Source organism: Lithobates pipiens, unplaced genomic scaffold (assembly GCF_037356315.1).
Source record: "Lithobates pipiens isolate NorthernLeopardFrog02 unplaced genomic scaffold, aLitPip1_a1.2 Scaffold_25, whole genome shotgun sequence".
In the NCBI taxonomy this organism is placed as follows: domain Eukaryota; kingdom Metazoa; phylum Chordata; class Amphibia; order Anura; family Ranidae; genus Lithobates; species Lithobates pipiens.
This window is the reverse complement of record NW_027507787.1, coordinates 46,221,235-46,243,467: the sequence shown is the minus strand read 5'-3', so window position 1 is coordinate 46,243,467 and position 22,233 is coordinate 46,221,235. Positions and strand designations below refer to the sequence as shown.

The 22,233-nt window shown below is 42.7% G+C and overlaps 1 protein-coding gene across 2 annotated transcripts in view; it reads right to left on the bottom strand.

Annotated features, from left to right (window-relative positions):
- MICU1 (mitochondrial calcium uptake 1) overlaps positions 1–22,233 on the bottom strand; it is a 423,436-nt gene that overhangs the window by 241,286 nt on the left and 159,917 nt on the right. For both annotated transcript variants that reach the window (XM_077454409.1, XM_077454408.1), the window contains exon 5: positions 18,083–18,126. In XM_077454409.1, the coding sequence (XP_077310535.1) occupies positions 18,083–18,126 (44 nt within the window). The remainder of the gene's footprint in view (positions 1–18,082; positions 18,127–22,233) is intronic.

The window sequence follows — 22,233 nt, the reverse complement described above, 5'->3', positions numbered from 1 at the left end:
TGCAATTTGAAATAATAAAAAATAATAATAAAGGGATATCATCTCACACTTTACCACTGGGGTTAACTACTGCTAAATGACAGATACGAGATTGAAAGTAAAAGGGTTAACTATATTCAATGCATATTTATAATAGTAATTAACCATATGGCACTTACAGTATCTATTTTGCCTCTAACACCAAGTTACAGTCGTAGATCTGGTGGGCTGTGTTTTAATCACCAGCTAAGAGGCACCACATAAAAATTGGACTTTCTACATTGGTCAGCCATAACATTACGTTATAGACAGATTAAGTGAATAACATTGATTATCTTGTTACAATGGCATCCACAAGTGGATGGGATATATTAAGCAGCAAGTGACCATGCTTTCCCTGAAGTTGATGTGTTGAAAGAAGAAAAAATGGGTAAACGGAAGGATTTTAGCAACTTTGGTAAGGAACAATTTGTAATGGCTAGAAGATTGGGTCCAAACAACTCAAACTGCAGCTCGTCTGGATGTTACCAGTCTGCAGTGGTCAGGACCTACCAAAAGTGGTCCAAAGATGAAAAATCAGTGAACCGTCAGCAGGGTCATGGGCGGCCAAGGCTTACTGATGCATGTAGGGAGGTGAAGGCAGGCTCGTTCAATATAATCCAATAGAAGAGTTAATAGAGCTCAAATTGCTGAGTTAATGCTGGTTCTGATAGAACACACAGAGAATTGTTTTTACAAATGGGGCTTTGTAACCACAGACTGGTCAGGGTGCCCATGTTGAACCACGCCCACAGTTAAAAGCACCTATAATGGACATGTGAGCATCAAAACTGCACTACATAAGGAAAGCAAGTGGCATAGGTTTAAAAGGATCTGCTACTGGCCGCTTGGTGCCAGATAGCACAGCATACCTTCAAAAGACCCATTCATACATCAACAGGTCAGGGCTGTTTGGAATGCAAATGGGGACATAATCAATATCAGGTGGGTGGTCATGTCATAGATGATCTGCATAAATTCAGCTAAAAGATAACTGATCACACAGATGTTTCAATTTTAACAACATACTTGCACACCTTAACTTCTCACCACCTAATAATGGGAGGCAATAAATCAGTTACAGGATGAAAGCAGCCACTGTGAGTACACCCATACAGTATGATCTCAGGCAACTAAAAAAAAAAAAATGCACGGCTAGAGGAATCCTTAAAAGTCATACTTCATGTTCTCAGTCTCACTGTGCAGACACCCTGTTGAAAAGACTGCATTGAAGGTCACTAAAAGTAAACAAAGCAATATTAATATTGGCCTGGACCTGTGAAACCTCCCCGCTTAAATTTTTATTTTATTTTTTACAGTACCCATAACTAATAGAATTTACAGTGCTCCAGGCATTACACAATGCCTTTCTTGAAGTACTACTCTAAACGGAAAAAAAAAAAAAAAAATTATATATACACACACATTATTCACCAAGAAACTGGAGGCCTTCCATAGAAATATAACAAATTTCACAGAAGGGTCCCTCCTACAGGACAACCAAAAGGCTTCTATATGCTGAAAGTTAGGGAAGTATGAAAGTTAATTATAGCCCTTCTTTGAGGATCAGCATTATATTTTCCTTTTTTTCATAACAATTAACAGAGGAAACCCCATTTAACCACTTAAGGACTGCCTCACGTCGATATACCTCGGCAGAATGGGTCCCGACCTGGTCCTGAGCTCCGTGACTGTGGCCGCGGGACTAGCGGACCCGATCGCCGCTGGTGCCCCGCGATCGGGTCAGAGCTGAAGAACGAGGAGAGGTCTGTTCTGTGTAAACAAACCTCTCCCCATGCTTCCTAGTGTAGCTGTCACCGATCGTCTGTTCCCTTTTATAGGTTAAGACGATCAGTGACGTTGCATGCCAGGCCACGCCCCTCTACAATAAAAAAAAAAAAAAACACATAACGTCACTTATTGGGGTAAGGAAAAAATTAAAACCTTCAGATTGTTAGAGAAAGTTGGATATTTACATTTGAGTACGTTCAATTTCACCATTTTGCAAAAAGACGCGATGTGAAAATTACAAATATTTGTTATTTACTCAATACAGGTTAAGCTTTTATATTTAGGAATTTTGTGAAATTTGCTGTGCATTTATCTGCTAATCATGATTTTAGTGGATTTTTAATAAAAATAATGTTTTGATAAATATTTGCGCAAATATCGTGGGACCTTAGAAATCAGTAGACATGTGCATTCGTTTTCGTCCGAATGCATTTTTGGCCGAATTTCGGGTATTTTCGTTATCGTTTTAACAAATAATGAATGTGCAGAATCAGAAAATCGAAAGATACAACATAAACAAATGTTTTATTTTCGTTTTCGTTGCGACAACAGTTCAATATAGATAGGAGATGCGGCGCAACGCTGACAATAGCGATCTGTGTCCATCGAACCTGTGGTCGAATGCGCCTAACCTTAGCTCTATTAGTCCAAGATTATTCGACATACAGAGAAAAGATTCAACATGAAGATCCAACCAATCAGTCGCCACGAGCGGACATTTATGGTCAAATGCTCTGCCCATAGGCTATAGAAGAATTCTAATGTTGCTTGACTAGTAATAATAATAAATATAATTATTACTAGTGTCATACATTAGAATTCTACTATAGCTTGTAGGCGGAACATTCGACCGGAAATGTATGATTGCGGCGTCGTACAGTTTAGCTGCTCCGCTGAATCTTCTTAGAGCATTCGACAGACACCATAAGCCTTCAATGACAGATTTGACCTTAATTATTTCGGATTTTCGGACGAATGCATTTTTCAACTAAACAAAATAAATTAATGAATTTCGGGAGTAACTACATAAAAACGTATTTTTCGGATGAAAACAAAATTCCGAAACAAAATATTTCAGTGTGCAAATGTCCAAAAATCAGTAGCACCTTTTTTTTTATTCTACTGGTCATGTGCTTTCAGAAAATATACAGTTTGGGGGATCTTTTACAAACTTTGAAAGCTATAAGTGAAAAATAAAAAAGCAAACGGAAAAATTGCAAAAATTTGGCCACCTGAGGGTAATAATGGAGCACAGGGCCTGGCAAGCAAAAGGATTTAAACACTATAATGGAAATGTACTGTGGGATACAGTATATAATAATAAAATAACCACTAGGTTGAGATAAGCTGTAGGAAACAGTGATGAATGAAAACCAGATCTGAATTTATTGGGTCACTAGCAATTTTATTTGTAGCTTGAATCAAGAAGAAAAATGGCCAGAGAGACAAGATTGTTTTTTTACGTTTTTTTTTTTTACTCTTTGATGGTCATTGAAATAAAGTGTAGGTAATTTTTTCACTGTGGAAAAAGAAAAGTAGTAATTGCACATGTGAAGAGTGGTGATAAATCAAAAAAGAAGCTAGAAAATCACAAAAAACACTGTGTAAAAAAAAAAAAAAAAAAAAAAAAAAAAAAAAAAGATGGTTGCGCTAATAACTTAAGAACAATATAATAACTTAATAATGGTGATTAGCCCATAAAGTTTCCGAACATGAAGAATCCTTGAAATAGTGCATCTTGGGGTGATAGATGCCAAAAATACCCAAAGTACACCTTCCATCATGAAAATAAAAGATGTTCCTCTACCGCAGGGGTCTCAAACTGGTGGCCCTCCAGCTGTTGCGAAACCACAAGTCCCATGAGGCATTGCAAGGCTGACAGTTACAAGCATGACTCCCACAGGCAGAGGCATGATGGGACTTGTAGTTTAGCAACAGCTGGAGGGCCGCCAGTTTGAGACCCCTGCTCTACCGGATAGCTAGACTACTACTTTACGGAAGCCAAGTAAGACAGATTCACACATCATTGAAGATGCATCAATTCGAAATAAACAAAAATGGTGTTGAAGTCAGCCTTGCTGGTTTCTCCCTTTCCTTTAAATCTCTGATGGGAGGCCGAGGCGAGACATGCATCTGGCTTGATGAAGGAGTGCGGCTGTCAAAAAATCTCAGCCTGTACGCTCCCGAAAATCGGTCGCACCCACCTCATGATGTCATCTCTCTCCGCTGGCGCTCCAGACTTCGTTCTGCTTTGAACGGCGCTCCACGGCCCGGAGTCTGTGCCACTTCCTGGCCGCTAGCGGCTACAGCGCCTATGCTTGACAGACTATCAGACGACCACATCCATGCTCAGTTTTTAAAGTGACTAAATGCTTATAGATCACATTCAAAATGTGAGTTACCTGTATGAAATACATTTTTATAATTAAAGTGTATGTTATCTCTACACCCAGAGGCACCTCTTCCTTTTTTTTTTTTCACAGACTTTTCGGTTTCTGTCCTTCACTGATGGCAGCCCTGGATATGGAGCGCCTGGTTTTAAATGCTTTCCTTTGTTCTACTGGACAGTAGCTTTTATATTTATAAATCATACGGGCACATCTTTTATTTTCACAGTGGAAGATTCAGTTTGGATGTTTCTGTCATCAACCCCAAAAGACATGATTTCAAGGATTCTTCATGTTTGGACACTATGGACAAATCACCATTATTTAGTTGTTCACAAGTTATTAGTGCGGCAATCTTTAAATTTTTTTACACTGGCTTTGGGAAACGAAAGTTGCTCTTTACTTTGGGAGTCTTGGCATACATACGTAAGAGCAAAGTCCAGCTGATGTCTTCCAGTGCTTTTCAGCAGTATAAAACAAGCTTTAGATGTAAAAACAATAGTCTTCATTAGCAGGGAATTTATCAATAGTGACACTTTCAATACAGTCCAAAAAAACAATTTCTAGTAAAACCTGCATTCAAAGGTTTCTTATCTTTCATGTGCCATTATCAATGCAGAATAGATTAATATTAGTTGCCATTTCTCACGAGGTATGTGACAGCATTTATTAAAAAAACAGCATTTAAATCCGAAGAAAAAAATGTAACTTTTAAACATAATTCAATATTTATCCAATTTCCTACATTTTTATTATTTGGATTTATTTTAAGTGTATTTTGAACAACAGGTTTGACATAATGCACAAAGGAAGAAAAGGTTTGAGCAGGCAAGATCAGTAATTAGCCTGTAATGTGCTCTGATAAAAGAGATGCAGCTTACATTTCTAATAAGAAACCTGAGGTTCTCCTGCTAGCTCAGGGGAGGAGAAGCATGTAAATGTTAATGAGGACTGAAGCAGTCTACACGCTAGTTCAAGGACAATCTCTGCATGGTACTGCAGAGTCAGATGTGGGTTAGAGATTTAACAGCTCAAGTTTGCTTCAAAGTCTTTGGGAAAAAAGCTGAAGATCAATTCAACTTTCCTAGGACAATAAGATCCATTTTCACCAACAGCCTAGTAGACAACCTTGAGGCAAAGTGCCATTTAGGTGACTAATACCTAGAAAAGAATGCGTTGAAACATTCCATAAGAACTTAATGAATGAGAATTTTAGAAAAGTCTTGGTTTTACATCAGGCACAAAACAATTGAATAATTTATTAATCAGCTATGTAGTAAACTGTTTAAGTATATTTAATTTTAATGACTGTATGCTTCAAAACAACATTGTATCAATATATCTCAGAATTGGAGATTTTATACAAGATAATACAACATTATAATGATTATGAAGCAAACAAGCTGAAACACTGCAAATGCCATGTAAGGCCATGACTAAGGCTCCTTTCACAAGGGGTAGATCAGTGATGATCCGCCCCGTGGATAGCCGCTTGCACAACGGGGATCACCGGAGCGATCTCCGCTGAGCAGGCAGAGGACAGGTCTGTCTCTGCACACTGCGCAGGGACGGACCTGTCACAGCGCCGCTCTCCCCTATGGGGATGAGGACGGACCGCAGTGTCCATCGTCACCCGATCCGATGATGGATGGAAAAATTGCTTTTTCCTCCAACACACTTTTTCAGATCAGAGCGGGTCGGATGTCAGCGGACATGTCACCACTGACATCCGACGCTCCATAAAGTTCTATGGAGCATCCGTTCAGGTCCGCCTGAAAAAACAGACAGGTGGACCTGAACGGATCGTCTGTGTGAAAGGACCCTTAGGAGACTTAAAATTAACCATACAAATAAATCTTTAAAGTGTTGAATACTGGTAAAAAAGAACAGCGAGGTGATCTGAAGACCATTTCCAACACAATGACCACTGAATATTAACTGAATGATTATGACGGCACTAAAGGCTCAAATCCAATGTAACTGCAGTTATTAGTTAATGCATGAATAACGTCTATGGCAACGATTGGCAACCAAGTAGATATCCTTCACCGCATTGTAAGCATTGCATAGTACAGTTTTATTTTGTACTGTGGTCTTGGGTTTTTATGTGCATAGCATGTGTTAATGGTCAGACCTAAATCTGTAGCTCTTCTCCAGCTGTGTCCATTTACCCCACATTGGCACTAAATCTCCATTATAAGGCCATTAAATTATTTGTGCAAGTATTTGTCATTTTGCAAAATAGGGCAGAGACGGGCCAGAGAGTCCTTGCCCTAGACTGGAGAACAACTGGAGGAGGTCATGGTCAAGCAGGATGTGGGTGTTCTGATAGATCATAGACTTAAAGTGGTTGTAAACTCTCACGTTACACTTCAGCTCATTCTAATCTACACTGAGAAGGATGCTGATCAGTGTCTGTGAAACTTAACTTACTTGTTAAGTTAATTACGTTTATTCCTCAGAACCCGTCCAGCAAGGTTTAAGGACGTCACCAGCTCATGCGCAGTCTGTAATTTCGATCACGTACAATGCGTGCGCCATTTCTATATCCACAGCATACCGGGTCATGTCCTTTCACTGAAAACAGCACAGAAAGCAAGCATTGCGATAGTGGGCCCTCCTCCTCTGCTTCCTGATTCACCCCTTGTGACTGTATAATATGTAGCAACAGTGATCGAGACAGAGGCTTGACTTGCACAAAATCACGCATGCGCGAGATTTAGACAGGGAAACAAAGGAAGGGCGGTAATGATGTCCACACAAGAGCCAGAAATCATTAGTAAAGATGGTGCTGCCGATTCCCGTAAGATATATTTTATAAAAAAAATAATAATAAAAAGTCCCCGAGTTATGAACCTCCGACTTGCGAACAACCCCCACTTATGATCGGCAGGTGGCGCCGGTAGGCACATCGGAAAACAGCGGGAAACTGCCGTTCTGCACATGCGTGTCCAAATTATGAACAAATCTGACTTAGGAACAGTCCCTAACCGCAACTCGGGGACCCTCTGTATATGAAACCCTCGTTTTAATAACATTTTAATGTGCACGGCATCTGTACACATTGTACGATGAGAATTTTTTTTTTTTTAAGAAGCAAAGAAATCCTGACCTCCTTAAAAACAGCATGCAGTTTCAAAAGAAAGCACATTTTTTTGTTGTATTAAAAGAGGTACTGACTCTAGAGAGGGAGACATCATTTTGCCTCTGTACAAAGCATTAGTAACCTCGACTGGAATATGCGTTTGATTTTTGTTATCAGTTCACAAAATAGGATTTTTGTACTCACCGTAAAATCCTTTTCTCTGAAGTTTGACAGACACAGTTCCAGTAATATTGACCGTATGGTTATTACGCTACCTTCAGGAGAGGACTAGGCAGAACATGTGAAAACAACAGAAATTTACAGTTCCGCCAAGGGGGTGGTCCTTCTGGTAATAACCCCTCAGCCTGCTTCCTGAAGCTCAGTATGTCAACAAGCAGTATAACGTAAACCAATAGAAGAGGAGGGTGCTGTGTCCGTCAATGAACTTCAGAGAAAAGGATTAAATGTTGAGTACAAAAATCCTTTTTTCTCTTTCGTTCATTGATGGACACAGCTCCAGTAATCTTGACCGTAGGGACGTCCCCAAGCAGTGTCATAAAGAGGGGTGGGAACAGCAACATAACTTCACCCACAACCATAGGTGCTCCCCAAGGGTGGAGTCACCATCTGAACCAACCGCAGCAGAACTTGCAGTCAACCTATGCATCAGAGTGCATTAAATTCAAAAAATGTAACTCTTAACAGAAGAAAGAATGTAAAATTGCAACATTACATGGCCGCCTGCAAAACTTTGTGGCCAAAGCAGGCATCAACAAGGGAATTTCCCTGATGTTCTCAAACGGCAGTTTCTGAAGTGCCGATAGCACCAGGTTCAGATCCCACGGAGGCAAGGGTGGATGCACCGGAGGGACTACATGACGGAGCCCTTGTACAGCAGTGCTCACTAGAGTGAGACGCCAGGGGTCGTTAGAAAAGAACAGCCAAGGTTGATATCTGTTCCTTGATGGTGCTTAAAGCCAGTTTCTGGTCTACTCCTCGCTGTAGGAACAGCAGGATACTGGAAACTGAATAGGTGCCCACCCCATCTCCATCTCCTCACACATGGAGATATAAGCCTTCCACATACGATGGTATGCACTCAGCATAGTGGAGATTACCGAGTCTGACAGTTCCTTAGCACCTGGCTTTCAACAGCGATGAAGTTAAAACCAGCAACGGTAAAGCAGGATGGAGAATTGGACCTTGAGACAGAAGGCCTTCTCGCATTGGTAACCGCCATGGAGCGTCCAACAACAGGCGTACTAGGTCAGCGTACCAAGGACGCCGAGGCCAATCTAGGGAAATCCGTATCACTGGAATCTCCACGGCCTCCACTCAGCGGAGCAGACGTGGTAACGGTTTTAATGGAGGAAAGGTGTAGATCAGTCGGTACTGATCCTATGGAGCCACCAGTGCGTTTGACACATCCGCCCAAGGATCTACTGTCCTGGATACGAACCTCCGCACCTTTCAATTGAGCCAAAAGGACAGGAGATCTACATCTGGTGTGCACCACCGCAGGCACAGAAGCCTCCGGATGCAAAGACCACTCTCCTGGGTCGAGCATCTGGCGACTTACATAGTCCATCTGCCAGTTTTCCACTCCCGGGATGTATATGGCCGACAGGGCCGGTACATGCCGCTCTGCCCACTGAAGGATGTGAGCGACCTCCCGTGCTGCAGCCAAGCTTCTTGTTGCTCCTTGGTGGTTGACATATGCCACCCCCGTGGTGTTTTCTGACTGGATCCTGTTCGGACACCCTCTTAGGCTCATTGAGCATGTGTGGAGTCATAGCCTGATCACTCGGAGCTCGAGCACATTGATCAGCAACTTGGATTCCTCCCTCAACCAGAGGCCCTGAGTCGACTGTACTCCCAGTACTCCACCCCAGCCGGTCAGGCCGGCATCCATTGTAATCAGTGTCCAATGCAGAGATAGGAACGACTTCCCGGACTGAAGTGTCGGAGATCTCAGCGACCGAACAGAATCCCTAACTGGCTCATCCGAATCTGTCGATCCAGGGATAACGGAGATTTGTCCCATTTTGTCAATATCTCCCTTCTGCAAGACTCTGGTGTGAAATTGGGCATACGATTCCACCTCGAAGGAGACCACCATGAGACCCAGGACTCGCATGCAGAAGCGCAGCGACAACCACCTGCAGGTCACCAACAGCTTCACCGCGGCAATGAGAGTCTGCAGTTTAAAGGGAGAAAAACGCTTGCTTCCACGGAGTCCAGCCTAGGTACTCCTGGCGCTGAGTTGGCCCAAGCACCGAATTTTTGAGGTTCAACACCCACCCAAATTCCTGCAGGGTTTGCATGGTGATCGCAACATCCTCCTTTAATTCTGAGATGGAAGCTGCTCTCAGGAGGAGATCTAGGTGACCCACGATTGCGATCAGGCATGGTCGCAACAACGCCAAAATTGGATCCAATACCTTAGACTCGGGGTGCTGAAGCCAAGCCAATGGGGAGAACCACAAACTGTTAATGGTCTTCCCCAACTGCAAATCACAGAAACCTCTGATGCCTGAGGCACATGGGTATGTGCAAGTACGTGTGTGTCCTGGATGTCCAAAGATGCCAGGGAGTCCCCCTTGATGGTGTGCGACTACTGAGCGAACTGATTCCATTCTGAATCTCTGTACCTTCACAAAGCAATTGAGGGCTTTCAGGTCCAAGATTGGACGTACCCCTTCCTTTTTAGGGACTACAGATTGGAGTAGAAGCCCTGAAACCTTCCCATTTACGGAACAGGCACTATCACCCCGCAGTTTAGCAGGTCCCTTACTGCCCTCAACAGGGTCTCCCGGTGAGCCGGGAGTAATGGTATGCTGGAGGGGAAGAATCTGTTTGGTGGCCAAGAGAGGAACTTTATCTTGCAGCCCGATGAAATCAGTTCGCAGACCCATTGGTCAGACAGCCGAGAGGCCAACCGGGCTGCAAACTCCGTAACGGGCGGGGGCAAACCTTCATGCGGAAGCACTTTTGCTCACTGGCTTGTGAGTCCAGGGACGCTTCTGTCCCTCGGTAGTTGCCCTTTCGGATTGGGAGTGTTTTGCTGAAGTCCCAGGCGGACGAAAGACTCTTGAGCGGAAAATGAGGGACCTTGCCTGCGGCGTGGCTCTTTACTCTTCCTGGACTGTGTGAGAAAGGTGCTCTTCCCACCGGTGACATTCTTAATAATGTCATCCGAGGCTCAAAATAGCCTCTCGCCAAGGAAGGGTAGATCAGTCAAGGCTTTCTTAGATGCCTGGTCTGCAGACCAGCATTTCAGCTGCAGCACCACTGCTGACACGGATGCCCTGGAGAGCAAGGGAAGCATATCCAGGGCTGCGTCACAGACGGGAGAGGCCTGCTGCTTCTCCAACTCATGGTGCAATAGTTCTGCCCACTCACTAAGTGTCTGCAACACTAATGCTGTGGCCAGTACTGGTCTTATCGCTGACCCCACTACTGTAAACCAGGGCACGGGCCACTGCCTCAGCCTTCCTATTGCTAGGGTCCTTAAATGCTGGAGTCCCTTCTACCAGGACCGTGGTTACTTTGTTTAACTTGGATACCGGGGGGTCCACGACCGGAGGAGCCGACCATTTTTTTTAAGAAGGCTCTCCTCAAAGGGGCAATGCACTGCCATTCTTTTTGGGACCGAAAAGGTCCGTTGCGGGCTTCACCATTCCCTGTATATGAACTTATCGAAATAAGTCAGATATGCAAACACCGTAGGTGTACGGGCTGGCTTACGGGACCCAAAAGGGACCTCTACTTCAGCAGAGGATCCTGCTGTATCCTGAATTTTCAGGGTATCACGCACAGCTGTGATAAGTACTTCAGCTAGCGATTTGTCTTGCGTGGACCTGGACGGGTAATCATCCAAACTGTCTGATCGGTCTTGGTCAGCGTCCTCTGACACATCAGGGGCCATCAGTCACTGCGGGGCCAGAGTCTGAATCATAACTCTCCCCGGAGGACGGGGGGCAGGGGCCGTTTTTTTACCACCTTTGCGCCCACAGACCACCTCCACCCTGGCAACGAACGTTTCAAGGACCGCCGACAAAGTGTCCAAAGGCACTGCACTGTTTGCAGACCAGCCAGTTGCAATTGCAGGGAGTTCTGGGGAAGAAACACCAGTTTCTGAAGCCATGCTGACCCACCCTGTCTGCCACCCTTGGGGACTTAGGACAGGTGCTCAATCCCACCTTCCTAGCTGCTGCAGAGGGAGGGGCTCCCACTGCAGGACTCACCACCCCGGCCAAGTGCTGCGCCATGCTGTTACAGGTGCCTGTGTGCAGTGTCAGCTCCCAGATGTCCAGAGCAAAAAAAACACGCTGTTCTGAGGTACAGGGACCATTGCTGAAGAGAAAAACAGCGCTGAGGCTACAACAAAATGGCCACTGGGTGCCCAGTTTAAAGGACAATCACAGTGAAAATGGCCGCCGAACTTCAGGAAAATGGGACCCATCCATGCTTTCCACAGAGACTTGCAGAAAATGGCCCACAAGTAACTGTACACAGTGAATAAACAGAGATAATGGCGGCAGACAGCACTATGGCGGCAGCACATACAGAGCCCACAGACAACAGCAGAGAGACCCCAGACAACCAGCGCAACCCCCAACTCAGGATCAGAGCCCCCGGAGGACCCCTGGCCCAGGTACACATACAGCTCAGTAGCCCAGTCATGCAGCATCCCCTACAAAGGGGGGAGGAAAATATGGAAAGGGAGAGAAGAGAGGGAGAAGAGGGGCCCCCTAATCGACCTCCCAGGGAATGTCCAGCTGCTCAATCCCGCCAAGGCAGGAAGAGCTCTACTTGCCATCTGGACAAGCTGGGGACATCCCATCAGAGACCCACACTTGAGCAGTACGGAGTGGCTGCTAGCCACAGCATACTGTGACAAAAACCATCAGTAGTCCGTTCATATGTGTGCCCCGGAGTGTTGCGGTCACTGGCCGCCCCTGGAGCCTGAGGGGCATGTCATGGCCGACCCAGCACGTAGCTAGGGTCTGCACACACTCTATTGCCAGGCTAGGGAGACTACAAGGATCTATATCATCCAGCCTGTCACCCAGCCGGCTGTTGATAGCAAATCACAGGATCTTAAAACCTTGTACAAAAGGCAAAATCCTGCAAAAAAAAATCCCAGGACCAATAGTCCCGCAGGGAGCATAGGTCCTTCTTCAATAGGCATTAAAAAAATGGAGCTGCAGGAAGCAGGCTGAGGGGTTATTACCAGAGGGACTGCCCCCTGGGCGGAACTGTAAAGTTCTGTTGTTTTCACATGTATTACATTTTCTGCCTTGTCCTCTCCTGAAGGTGGCGTAATAACCCTATGGTCAAGATTACTGGAGCTGTGTTCGTCAATGAAAGAAAGAGAAAAGTATTTGATCCCCTGCTGATTTTGGACGTTTGCCCACTGACAAAGAAATGAATAGTCTAATTTTAATGGTAGGTTTATTTTAGCAGTGAGAGACAGAACAAAAATATCTAGAAAAACGCAGTTCAAAAAATGTATAAATCGATTTGCCTTTTAATCAGTGAAATAAGTATTTGATCATCTATCAGCAAGATTTCTGGCTCCCATACAGCTCCTATACAGTTAACGGGCTGAGATTAGGAGCACTCAAAAGGAAATGTCCCAATTTTGTTACCTCTATAAAAAGACATCTGTCCACAGAAGCAATCAGATTCCAATCTCTCCACCATGGCCAAGACCAAAGAGCTGTCCAAGGATGTCAGGGGCAAGAGATTGTAGACCTACACAAAGCTGGAACAGGCTACAAGATCATCGCCAAGCAGCTTAGTGAGAGGGTAACAGTTGGTGCGATTATTCGCAAATGGAATTAACACAAAATAACAGTCAAAGCTCCCTCAGTCTGGAGCTCCAAGCAAGATCTCATCTCAGGAGGTTTCAATGATCACGAGGACAGTGAGGAATCAGCCCAGAACTACATGGGGAATCTTGTCAATAATCTGAAGGCAGCTGGGACCATAGTCACCAAAACAATTGGTAACAAACTACGTAATGAAGGACTTAAATCCAGCAGCTCTTGATGCTCAAAGCACATGTACAGGCCCGTCTGAGGTTTGCTAATAAACATCTGAATTATTCAGAGGAGAACTGAGTTAAAGTGTTGTGGTCAGATGAATCCAAAAGTTAGCTCTCTGGCATCAACTCAACTTGCCATGTTTGGAGGAGGAGGAGGAGGAGGAGGAGGAGGAGGGCTGCCTATGACCCAAAGAACACCATCCCCACTGTCAAACATGGAGGTGGAAACATTGAATGAATGAATGAAATACTTGTATAGCGCACAATGCGAACTGTATCGCCTCTAGGCGCTGTGGCGAGCCCTGATCATCTGAGGAGGAAGGTCTTGAGTTTTTTCCTAAAAGCCAGGTGATTTTCTTCCAGGCGGATGTTGATTGGCATTATACTTTGGGGGTGCTTCTCTGCTAAGGGGACAGGACAACTTCACCCCATAAAAAGGATAATGGACAGGGCCATGTACTGTCAAATCTTAGTGAGAATCTCCTTCCCTCAGCCAGGGTATTGAAAATGGGTCCTGGATGGGTATTCCAGCATGACAATAACCCAAAACATGGCCAAGGCAACAAAGGAGTGGCTCAAGAAGCAGCACATTAAGGTCTTGGAGTGGCCTAGCCAGTCTGCAGACCTTAAACCCACAGAAAATATGTGGCGGGAGCTGAAGGTTTGAGATACCAAACCACAGCCTCAAAACCTTAATCACTTGGAGAGGATCTACAAAGAGGAGTGGGACAAATTCCCTCCCGAGATGTGTGCAAAGCTGGTGGCCAACTACAAGAAAAGTCTAACCTCTGATTGCCAACAAGAGTTTTGCCACCAAGTACTAAGTCACATTTTGCAAAGGGATCAAATACTTAGACTCATTAAAATGAAAATCAATTCATAACTTTTTTAAATGCTTTTTTCTGGATTTTTTTTGTTATTCTGTCTCTCACTTAAACTAAACCTAGAAATTAAAATTATAGACTGGCAAACGTACAAAATCAGCAGGAGATCAAATACAGACAGGTCCATGAATATTGGGACATCAACACAATTCTAATCTTTTTGGCTCTATATACCACCACAATGGATTTGAAATGAATTAAACAAGACGTGCTTCAACTGCAGACTTTCAGCTTTAATTTGAGGGTATTAACATCCAAATCGGGTGAACGGTGTAGGAATTACAACAGTTTGTATAAGTACCTCCCACTTTTTAAGGGACCAAAAGTAATTGGACAATTGGCTGCTCAGCGGTTCCATGGCCAGGTGTGTGTTATTCTCTCATTATCCCATTTACAAGGAGCAGATAAAAAGGTCCAGAATTAATTTCAAGTGTGCCATTTGCATTTGGAACCTGTTGCTGTCACCTCTCAATATGAGATCCGAAGAGCTGTCACTATCAGTAAAGCAAGCCATCATTAGGCTGAAAAAACAAAACAAGCCCATTATAGAGATAACAAAAACATTAGGTGTGGCCATATCAACCGTTTGGAACATCCTTAAAAAGAAAGAACGCGCCGGTGAGCTCAACACCAAAAGACCCAGAAGACCACAGAAAACAACTGTGGTGGATGACCGAAAAATTCTGTCCCTGGTGAAGAAAATACCCTTCACAACAGTTGGCCAGATCAAGATCACACTCTCCAGGAGGTAGGTGTATGTATGTCGAAGTCAACAATCAAGAGAAGACTTCACCAGAGTGAATACAGAGTGTTCACCACAAGATGTAAATCATTTGTGAGCCTCAAAAACAGGAAGGCCAGATTAGTTTGTGCCAAACCTCTAAAAAAAACCTTTACAGTTCTGGAACAACATCCTATGGACAGATGAGACCAAGATCAACTTCTACCAGAGTGATGGGAAGAGAAGAGTATGGAGAAGGAAAGGAACTGCTCATGATCCAAAGCATACCACCTCATCAGTAAAGCATGGAGGTGGTAGTGTCATGGCGTGGGCATGCATGGCTGCCAATGGAACTGATTCTCTTGTATTTATTGATGATGTGACTGCTAAAAAAACCAGCAGCAGGATGAATTCTGAAGTGTTTCAGGCAATTGTATCTGCTCATATTCAGCAAAATGCTTCAGAACTCATTGGACGGCGATTCACAGTGAAGATGGACAATGACCCGAAGTATATTGCGAAAGCAATCAAAGAGTTTAAGGGAAAGATGTGGAATGTTATGCAATGGCCAAGTCAATCACCTGACCTGAATCCGATTGAGCATGCATTTCACTTGCTGAAGACAAAACTGAAGAGAAAATGCCCCATAAACAAGCAGGAACTTTAGACAGTTGCAGTAGAGGCCTGGCAGAGTATCACCAGGGATGAAGCCCAGCGTCTGGATGTCTATGCATTCCAGACTTTAGGCTGTAATTGACTGAACGAGATTTGCAACCAAGTATTAAAAAGTGAAAGTTTGATGGAAGATTGTTAATATGTCCCATTACTTTTGGTCCCTTAAAAAAGTGAGAGGTACATATACAAACTGTTGTAATTCCTACACCATTCACCTGATTTGGATGTAAATACCCTAAAATTAAATATGAAAGTCTGCAGTTAAAGCACATCTTGTTCGTTTCATTTCAAATCCATTGTGGTGGTGTATAGAGGCAAAAAGATTAGAATTGTGTCAATGCCCAAATAGTTATGGACCTGACTGTACTTTTTTGCCCTCACTGTATATCCTTCATCTGCCTCCATACCAGATACATGGACCAGATATGGCTATATGTACACCACTACAATTAATCTAGGCTTTGAAAAGTATAGTTTGTTCATAAGTAAAGGCCCACAATGAACACTCCATGAGACAAAGTTTACATCATGTGCAGTAATAACTATTCACAGCATTTATGTCCAGCTATATAAAAATAAATTGATTGCTAAATTACAGATGCAAATTACCCTATAACCATGTTTCTAGGCTAACTAGTAACAGAGGTATGGCAACACCCAAGAAGATACCGATGAAAGAGGAAGAAAAGCCTTTGAAAGCTCTGTTTATGCAATGAGTGTAACTTCTTTAATGCAGAGCCTGGATGATGTAACGGTTTCATAGAACACAATTTGTCTTTCCAAATTAATAAAGAGCTTTCAGCAGTATGTCATCAGCTTTTATCTACACAGTATCCTTGTTAGTTGATTAATATTATTCTTTTTGTAACACACCACGGGGACAAATAATTTACAAGATGTATGGCGTTCAATCATTTCCTGGCAACAGTATTCACACAAAAGAATGTTAATATGGTTTCAAGTAAATTTTTTCTTTTGTAAAATTAAAACTTGAAAGGTATACAGTATATGAGAAAAATACAGTACATGAGAAAAATATTCAGGAACGTATGCACACAATAAAAAGGGATAAAAACATTAAGCTGTTTTGAGACTTAAAATTTGAGCAAAAACACGCATCTGATTCAACTTTTCCTGCTGCCCCCCATCCACACCCCCAAAATGCTGACATTTTTTTTTTTTTTTTAAACAGTCCAGTCTCATCCCCGGCCTACATTCTTGCCTAGGCAAGAATGATTTGTGCCCTGCTCCTGATCATGCCTTGGATCTACAGCACATATCCCAGTAAAGCCATGGTGCTGTGTCATCAGAAAGGTGGCTGAAAAAACTCAGAACAGTTGAATCTGATGATATAAGGAGAGAAGAGGGCAGTGCGGATCCTGGTAAGCAGAGTGCCAGATTACATGAGATCAGTGCTAGATTTGTGGAGCAGGTGCGACTAAGGAGAAGATAAAACTGAAAAATACTATCATGGAAAAGTTTTTTCACACATCTCCATGTAGCCCTATATGGCATCATAAAATAGTTACTAACCCTGACCTCCATGTAGCCTTTGTGGTAGTGTTCCTATTGCATTACACCTCCTTACATCAGCATGGAAGATTTATTTACCTTGTGTCTCCATGTAGCGTTATGGAAGAATTCCTGTGTTACATAACATTGAAGAGTTCCTCACTCACATCTTCATATATTAGCATGAAAGTTCCCATAGCATCTTCATGTAGCATGGAAATGTTCCTAGCTCACATGCCCATGCAGCATCAAGTTAGAGATTCAAAATTAAACCTCCATGTAGCATCATGGAAGAGATCATGGAGGACTTTCTTTAGCCAACTCCCTGCAACACTATGGAATGGTCCCCATCTCACACCCACCTGCACCATGGAAGAGTTCCTACCTTATGCCTCTATAAAATATTGCTAAAAAAAATACTTACCACACACCTCCATGTAGCATCATGGAAGAGTTTCCAGCTCACATCTGGATGAAGCATATTCAAAAATAGAGACCAATAGAAACCAGTCCATGCTTTAAGCCTACCCTTTTTGCATACCCATATATTTGAGCCATCAGTCCTTACACTGCTTCCATTCAATATAAATTATATATATATATATATATATATATATATATACACACATATACATATATACATATACATATATATACATACATACATATATATATATATATATATATATACATACATACAGTACTGTGTGCCTTTTAAATGTATTACCCTCAAATTTGTTAGGCTGACAAAACAAACAAAAAACATACAGGCATCTAAACATATACTAGTTGCATAAGCTTGCACAAATTCTTCATGTCAGATCATAGCTTATTGTCAAAATGAAAGTTTGTTTTAAGAATGAAAGGAGAAAAGTTAAGCAGCACCAGCAAAATTTAAAAACCTGAAGGCAAAATGCTGAATTTAAAAGTTCTCTGTTTTACTAAGGAGGTACTCACCTTTCCATCATAACGCTTTACAATAAACTGATCCAGGCCCAAATCTGTAATAATAAAAAAAAAAATATGCAGTAATGCTAAAAATCAGGCAAACTACTTCTTTACATGTGCATTTAGTTCTACTAAAGTTCTATAGAAAGAGTTGCAATACCATATACAGTGCAGCTGCATTTTGATGGATCCCCTCCACTTTTTCCTTTAAAAAAGTTATATTGGTTTTTGAGTGTGAAATCAAATGGGACACAGAGTGTACAAGAGTGTATCATACAGCAAAACAAATATTCTATCATCTCTTATAATGGATATAAAAAGTCTATACAACCCTGTTAAAAGGTCAGGTTTCTGTAAAATGAGACAAAGATAAATAATTTCAGAACCTTTTTCCACCTTTAATGTGACCTATAGACTGTACAACTCATTTGAAAAACAAACTGAAATCTTTTAAAAGGGGTGGGGGAGGAAAAATAAAGAACTAAATTAATGTGATTGCATAAGTGGTCACACCCTCTTAACTGGGGATGTAATGGTGTTCAGAATTAGGCCCCTTTCACACTGGGGCAGTGTGGGCGTCGGCGGTAAAGCACCGCTATTTTTAGTGGCGCTTTACCATCGTTTTAGCGGCTGTCTGCGGGTCGCTAGCGGGGCGGTTTTAACCAATGCTAGCAGCCGAAAAAAAGGTTAAAACCGCTCCCGCACCGCGCCGCTGCACCAGCGCTTTGCTAGCGGTATAGCCGCGCTGCCCCATTGATTTCAGTGGGTAGGAGTGGTGAATACACCGCTCCTTTCACTGCCCCAAAGATGCGGCTAGTAGGACTTTTTTCACCGTCCTGCTAGCACACCGCTCCAGTGTGAAAACCCTCCGGCTTTCACACTGGAGTGAAAGGGGTCGGTTTTATCAGGCGCTACACAGGCGCTATTTTTAGAAAAACCGCCCCAGTGTGAAAGTTAAATAGGAGTCAGTACACACCTGCCATCAAAGTGCCAATCCCAATAAAGTTCAGCTGTTCTAGTAGGTCCTTCCTGACATTTTCTTAGTCGCATCCTACAGCAAAAGCCATGGTCTGCAGATAGCTTTCAAAGCATCAGATGGATCTCATTGTTAAAAAGTTATCAGTCAGGAGATGGATACAAAAGAATTTCCAAGGCATTAGATATACCACGGAACACAGTGAAGACAGTCACCATCAAGTGGAAAAAATATGGCACAACAGCATTACCACCAAGAACTGGACTTGCCTCTAAAGTTGATGAAAAGATGATCAGAAAACTGGTCAGGGAGGATTGCCAAGAGGCCTACAGCAACATTAAATGAGCTGCAGGAATATCTGGCAAGTTTGAGGTCTGGCGTGTTTGCACAGCCCAGGTGCAGAGCCCGCAAGGAAGTCGGTACTGTGCTAATCACAGGCAGCAAGATATTTCCCGATCTCTGCAGCCGGACAATGTCTGCCTGTGATTAGCGCAGCACAGTGCCAACTTCCTGCCGGGGCTCTGCACGTGGGCTGTTCGAACAAGACGGAGCTCATACTTACTGGTAAGTACTGGCTGTGTGGTACATGTGACAACAATCTCCCGTATGTCTGGGCTATGGGGAAGAGTGGCAAAACGGAAGCCTTTTCTTAAGAAAACATCCAAGCCCAACTAAATTTTTCAAAAATACAGCTGAAGTCTCCCAAAAGCATGTGGGAAAATGTGTTATAGCCAAAATGTTCAACCTTGGTTTCATCAACCATATTTTCAAAATATAGGTTTGTCACAAAAACAACACTGCACATCATCAAAAGAATACCATACCCACAGTGAGGCATGGTGGTGGCATCATGCTTTGGGGTGTTTTTTCTTTAGCTGGAACAGGGGCCTTAGTCAAGGTAGAGGGAATTATGAATAGTTCCAAATGCCAGTCAATATTGGCACATAACCTTCAGGCTTCTGCTAGAAAGCGGAACCTCATCTTTCAACATAACTCAAAGCATACATCCAAATTAAAGGAATGGCTTCACCAGAAGACTAAAGTTTTGGAATGGCCCAGCCAGAGCCCAGACCTGAGCGCGACTGAAAATCTGTGGGCGATTTGTGGATTAAAAAAAATAAAAAATAAGCGAGATGAAAAAGTATCTGTATGACCCCCTATATACACAGATAACTCTCTATATTTATTTATCTATTTTTCTAAATGTTCATGTGTGTTTTTAATTGGCTAGCATGTGTTCTCTATTCACTATGATTGTAGGGTGTGTATGCCTTTCAGTCTTGATGTGAGACGGTTTATGTTGTGTGTGTGTGTTTTTTTTTCTTCTTTTGTTTAACTATATATATATGCGGGCAGTGTGGTGTTTATGGTTTCTTTGAGCAAACAAGTCTAAGGATATCTATTTGCCTGTGGGGCGTATGCGCCAGCGAACTCATCTGGCTATTGCGATATTTGCAGCAATCATGGCCCCTTGGCTTTATGTGGCACCAGGATGTGTCAGCATTATATTGCACGGCAATGCGAAGAGTGCTGTCATGGGCATCTTATGTCTGTGCCCATGCATAAGTCAGAAACACAATCCCCACAATGCAGTAGGATAGTATGGTGCGCTGATGCGTGCACGTCTGATGGCTTAGCGAACTTCTTTGGTGGTTTTGGCGCACGCACGCGCACACACACACACACACACACACACACACACACACACACTTGAAATGCCTTTTTTTTTTTTTTACAATTCCCATTATTCTTTGCCTACAATCCTTATAATTTACTCTGCTTACTATGATCACTGATTAGTGTGCCTCATTTGATAGAGGTGAGCTCTTACTCTAAATTACCCACACTTGCAGCCCCAAGGTGTGCACAGCATTGGGCTGTCTCCCAGAGGTATGCCTTCATAGTCTCCATAAAAATTGAAGTACTTTTATTTGGACAATATACCTACTTTATTTGGGCAGTTGACATGGTGGTCATTATTCCTTTTGTCTCTCTCACCACTGCAGACTTTTACCTTTAGTCTTTATATGCTGTTTGGCCATAATGTGTTACCAGCATCTACTAAGCTTTATGTGGATTGGATTATGTCCTCTATTGGCCATCCCCATTGATGGTAATTTACTGACTCAGACTTCTTTCCTGCCCCTGTTATAAACAACTATCAATTTCTGTTTGGTAGGTATTCTGTCTTTACAACTAATTTGTGATATTATGTATATATAATATACTGAAGTTAGATGGTGGTTTTTATTGGTCTATTTATTTTTCTTCTATGTTAGTACTCATCAGAATGTGCCACTTGCTGTCCACTATAACAGTGTGGTTGACCGCTCCATATATTTGGATCTGTCCTGGTTGCTATGACATTTGTACTTGAGGCGCAGCTCATTTGAAGTTATAGGAGACTATTTTATGCCTTACATCGCAAACACGGAAGCAAGCAGCTGAAATAGAACCAAAGGCACACAGTGGAGAATACTGTGAAGGTGCAATACCTTCTCGTGAGGTGAATGGTTCCATTGAGTGCATTTCTTATGGGGCACCTTTTAAGAAGCAATGAATAGAGGTTTTTGAAGAGTGTCTGTAACTTTGTTTTTATGACATATGGACTTTCTAGTGCATCTTTTTTTAACCAGAGGATATAAAATATTTTTATGCTTGTTGTTATACATGATTTATCACCACAGCAGTTAGTTGCTTTTAGTATTGTGGTTCATCACGGGTTGGATTGTACACCTATCTGCATTCCAGTAGTATCACACCAGGTTTTGCTATAATCACTCAGATCATTCGCATATTTGAACTTTTATTGGGCTTGGTTTTTGTATTATCTGCAGTCAATACACTAGGAACTAACGCTTTACTAGCAAGGGGTTTAAAACACTTTAAAAGTACTCCATACCAGAACAGTGCCAATTTTACCCCCCTTTTTTCCCCATTTTCTTCTATTTCCACTTTTGGTGGATTTATTGGTAGAGGCTGCCTTTGTTCTTGTCTAATTCTCTCCATCTGCACGGGAGCTCATACATTCTCATATATATTTTTCACACTATAATCATAACAGCATTACATGTGCAGTGATCAAAAACTATAGTCCAAGTGAAAACACATCAGTGTCAGATGAAATGGTTAAAAATGGTGGACTACCACTTCCAACCAATAGAGGCCACCACATTAGGACCGT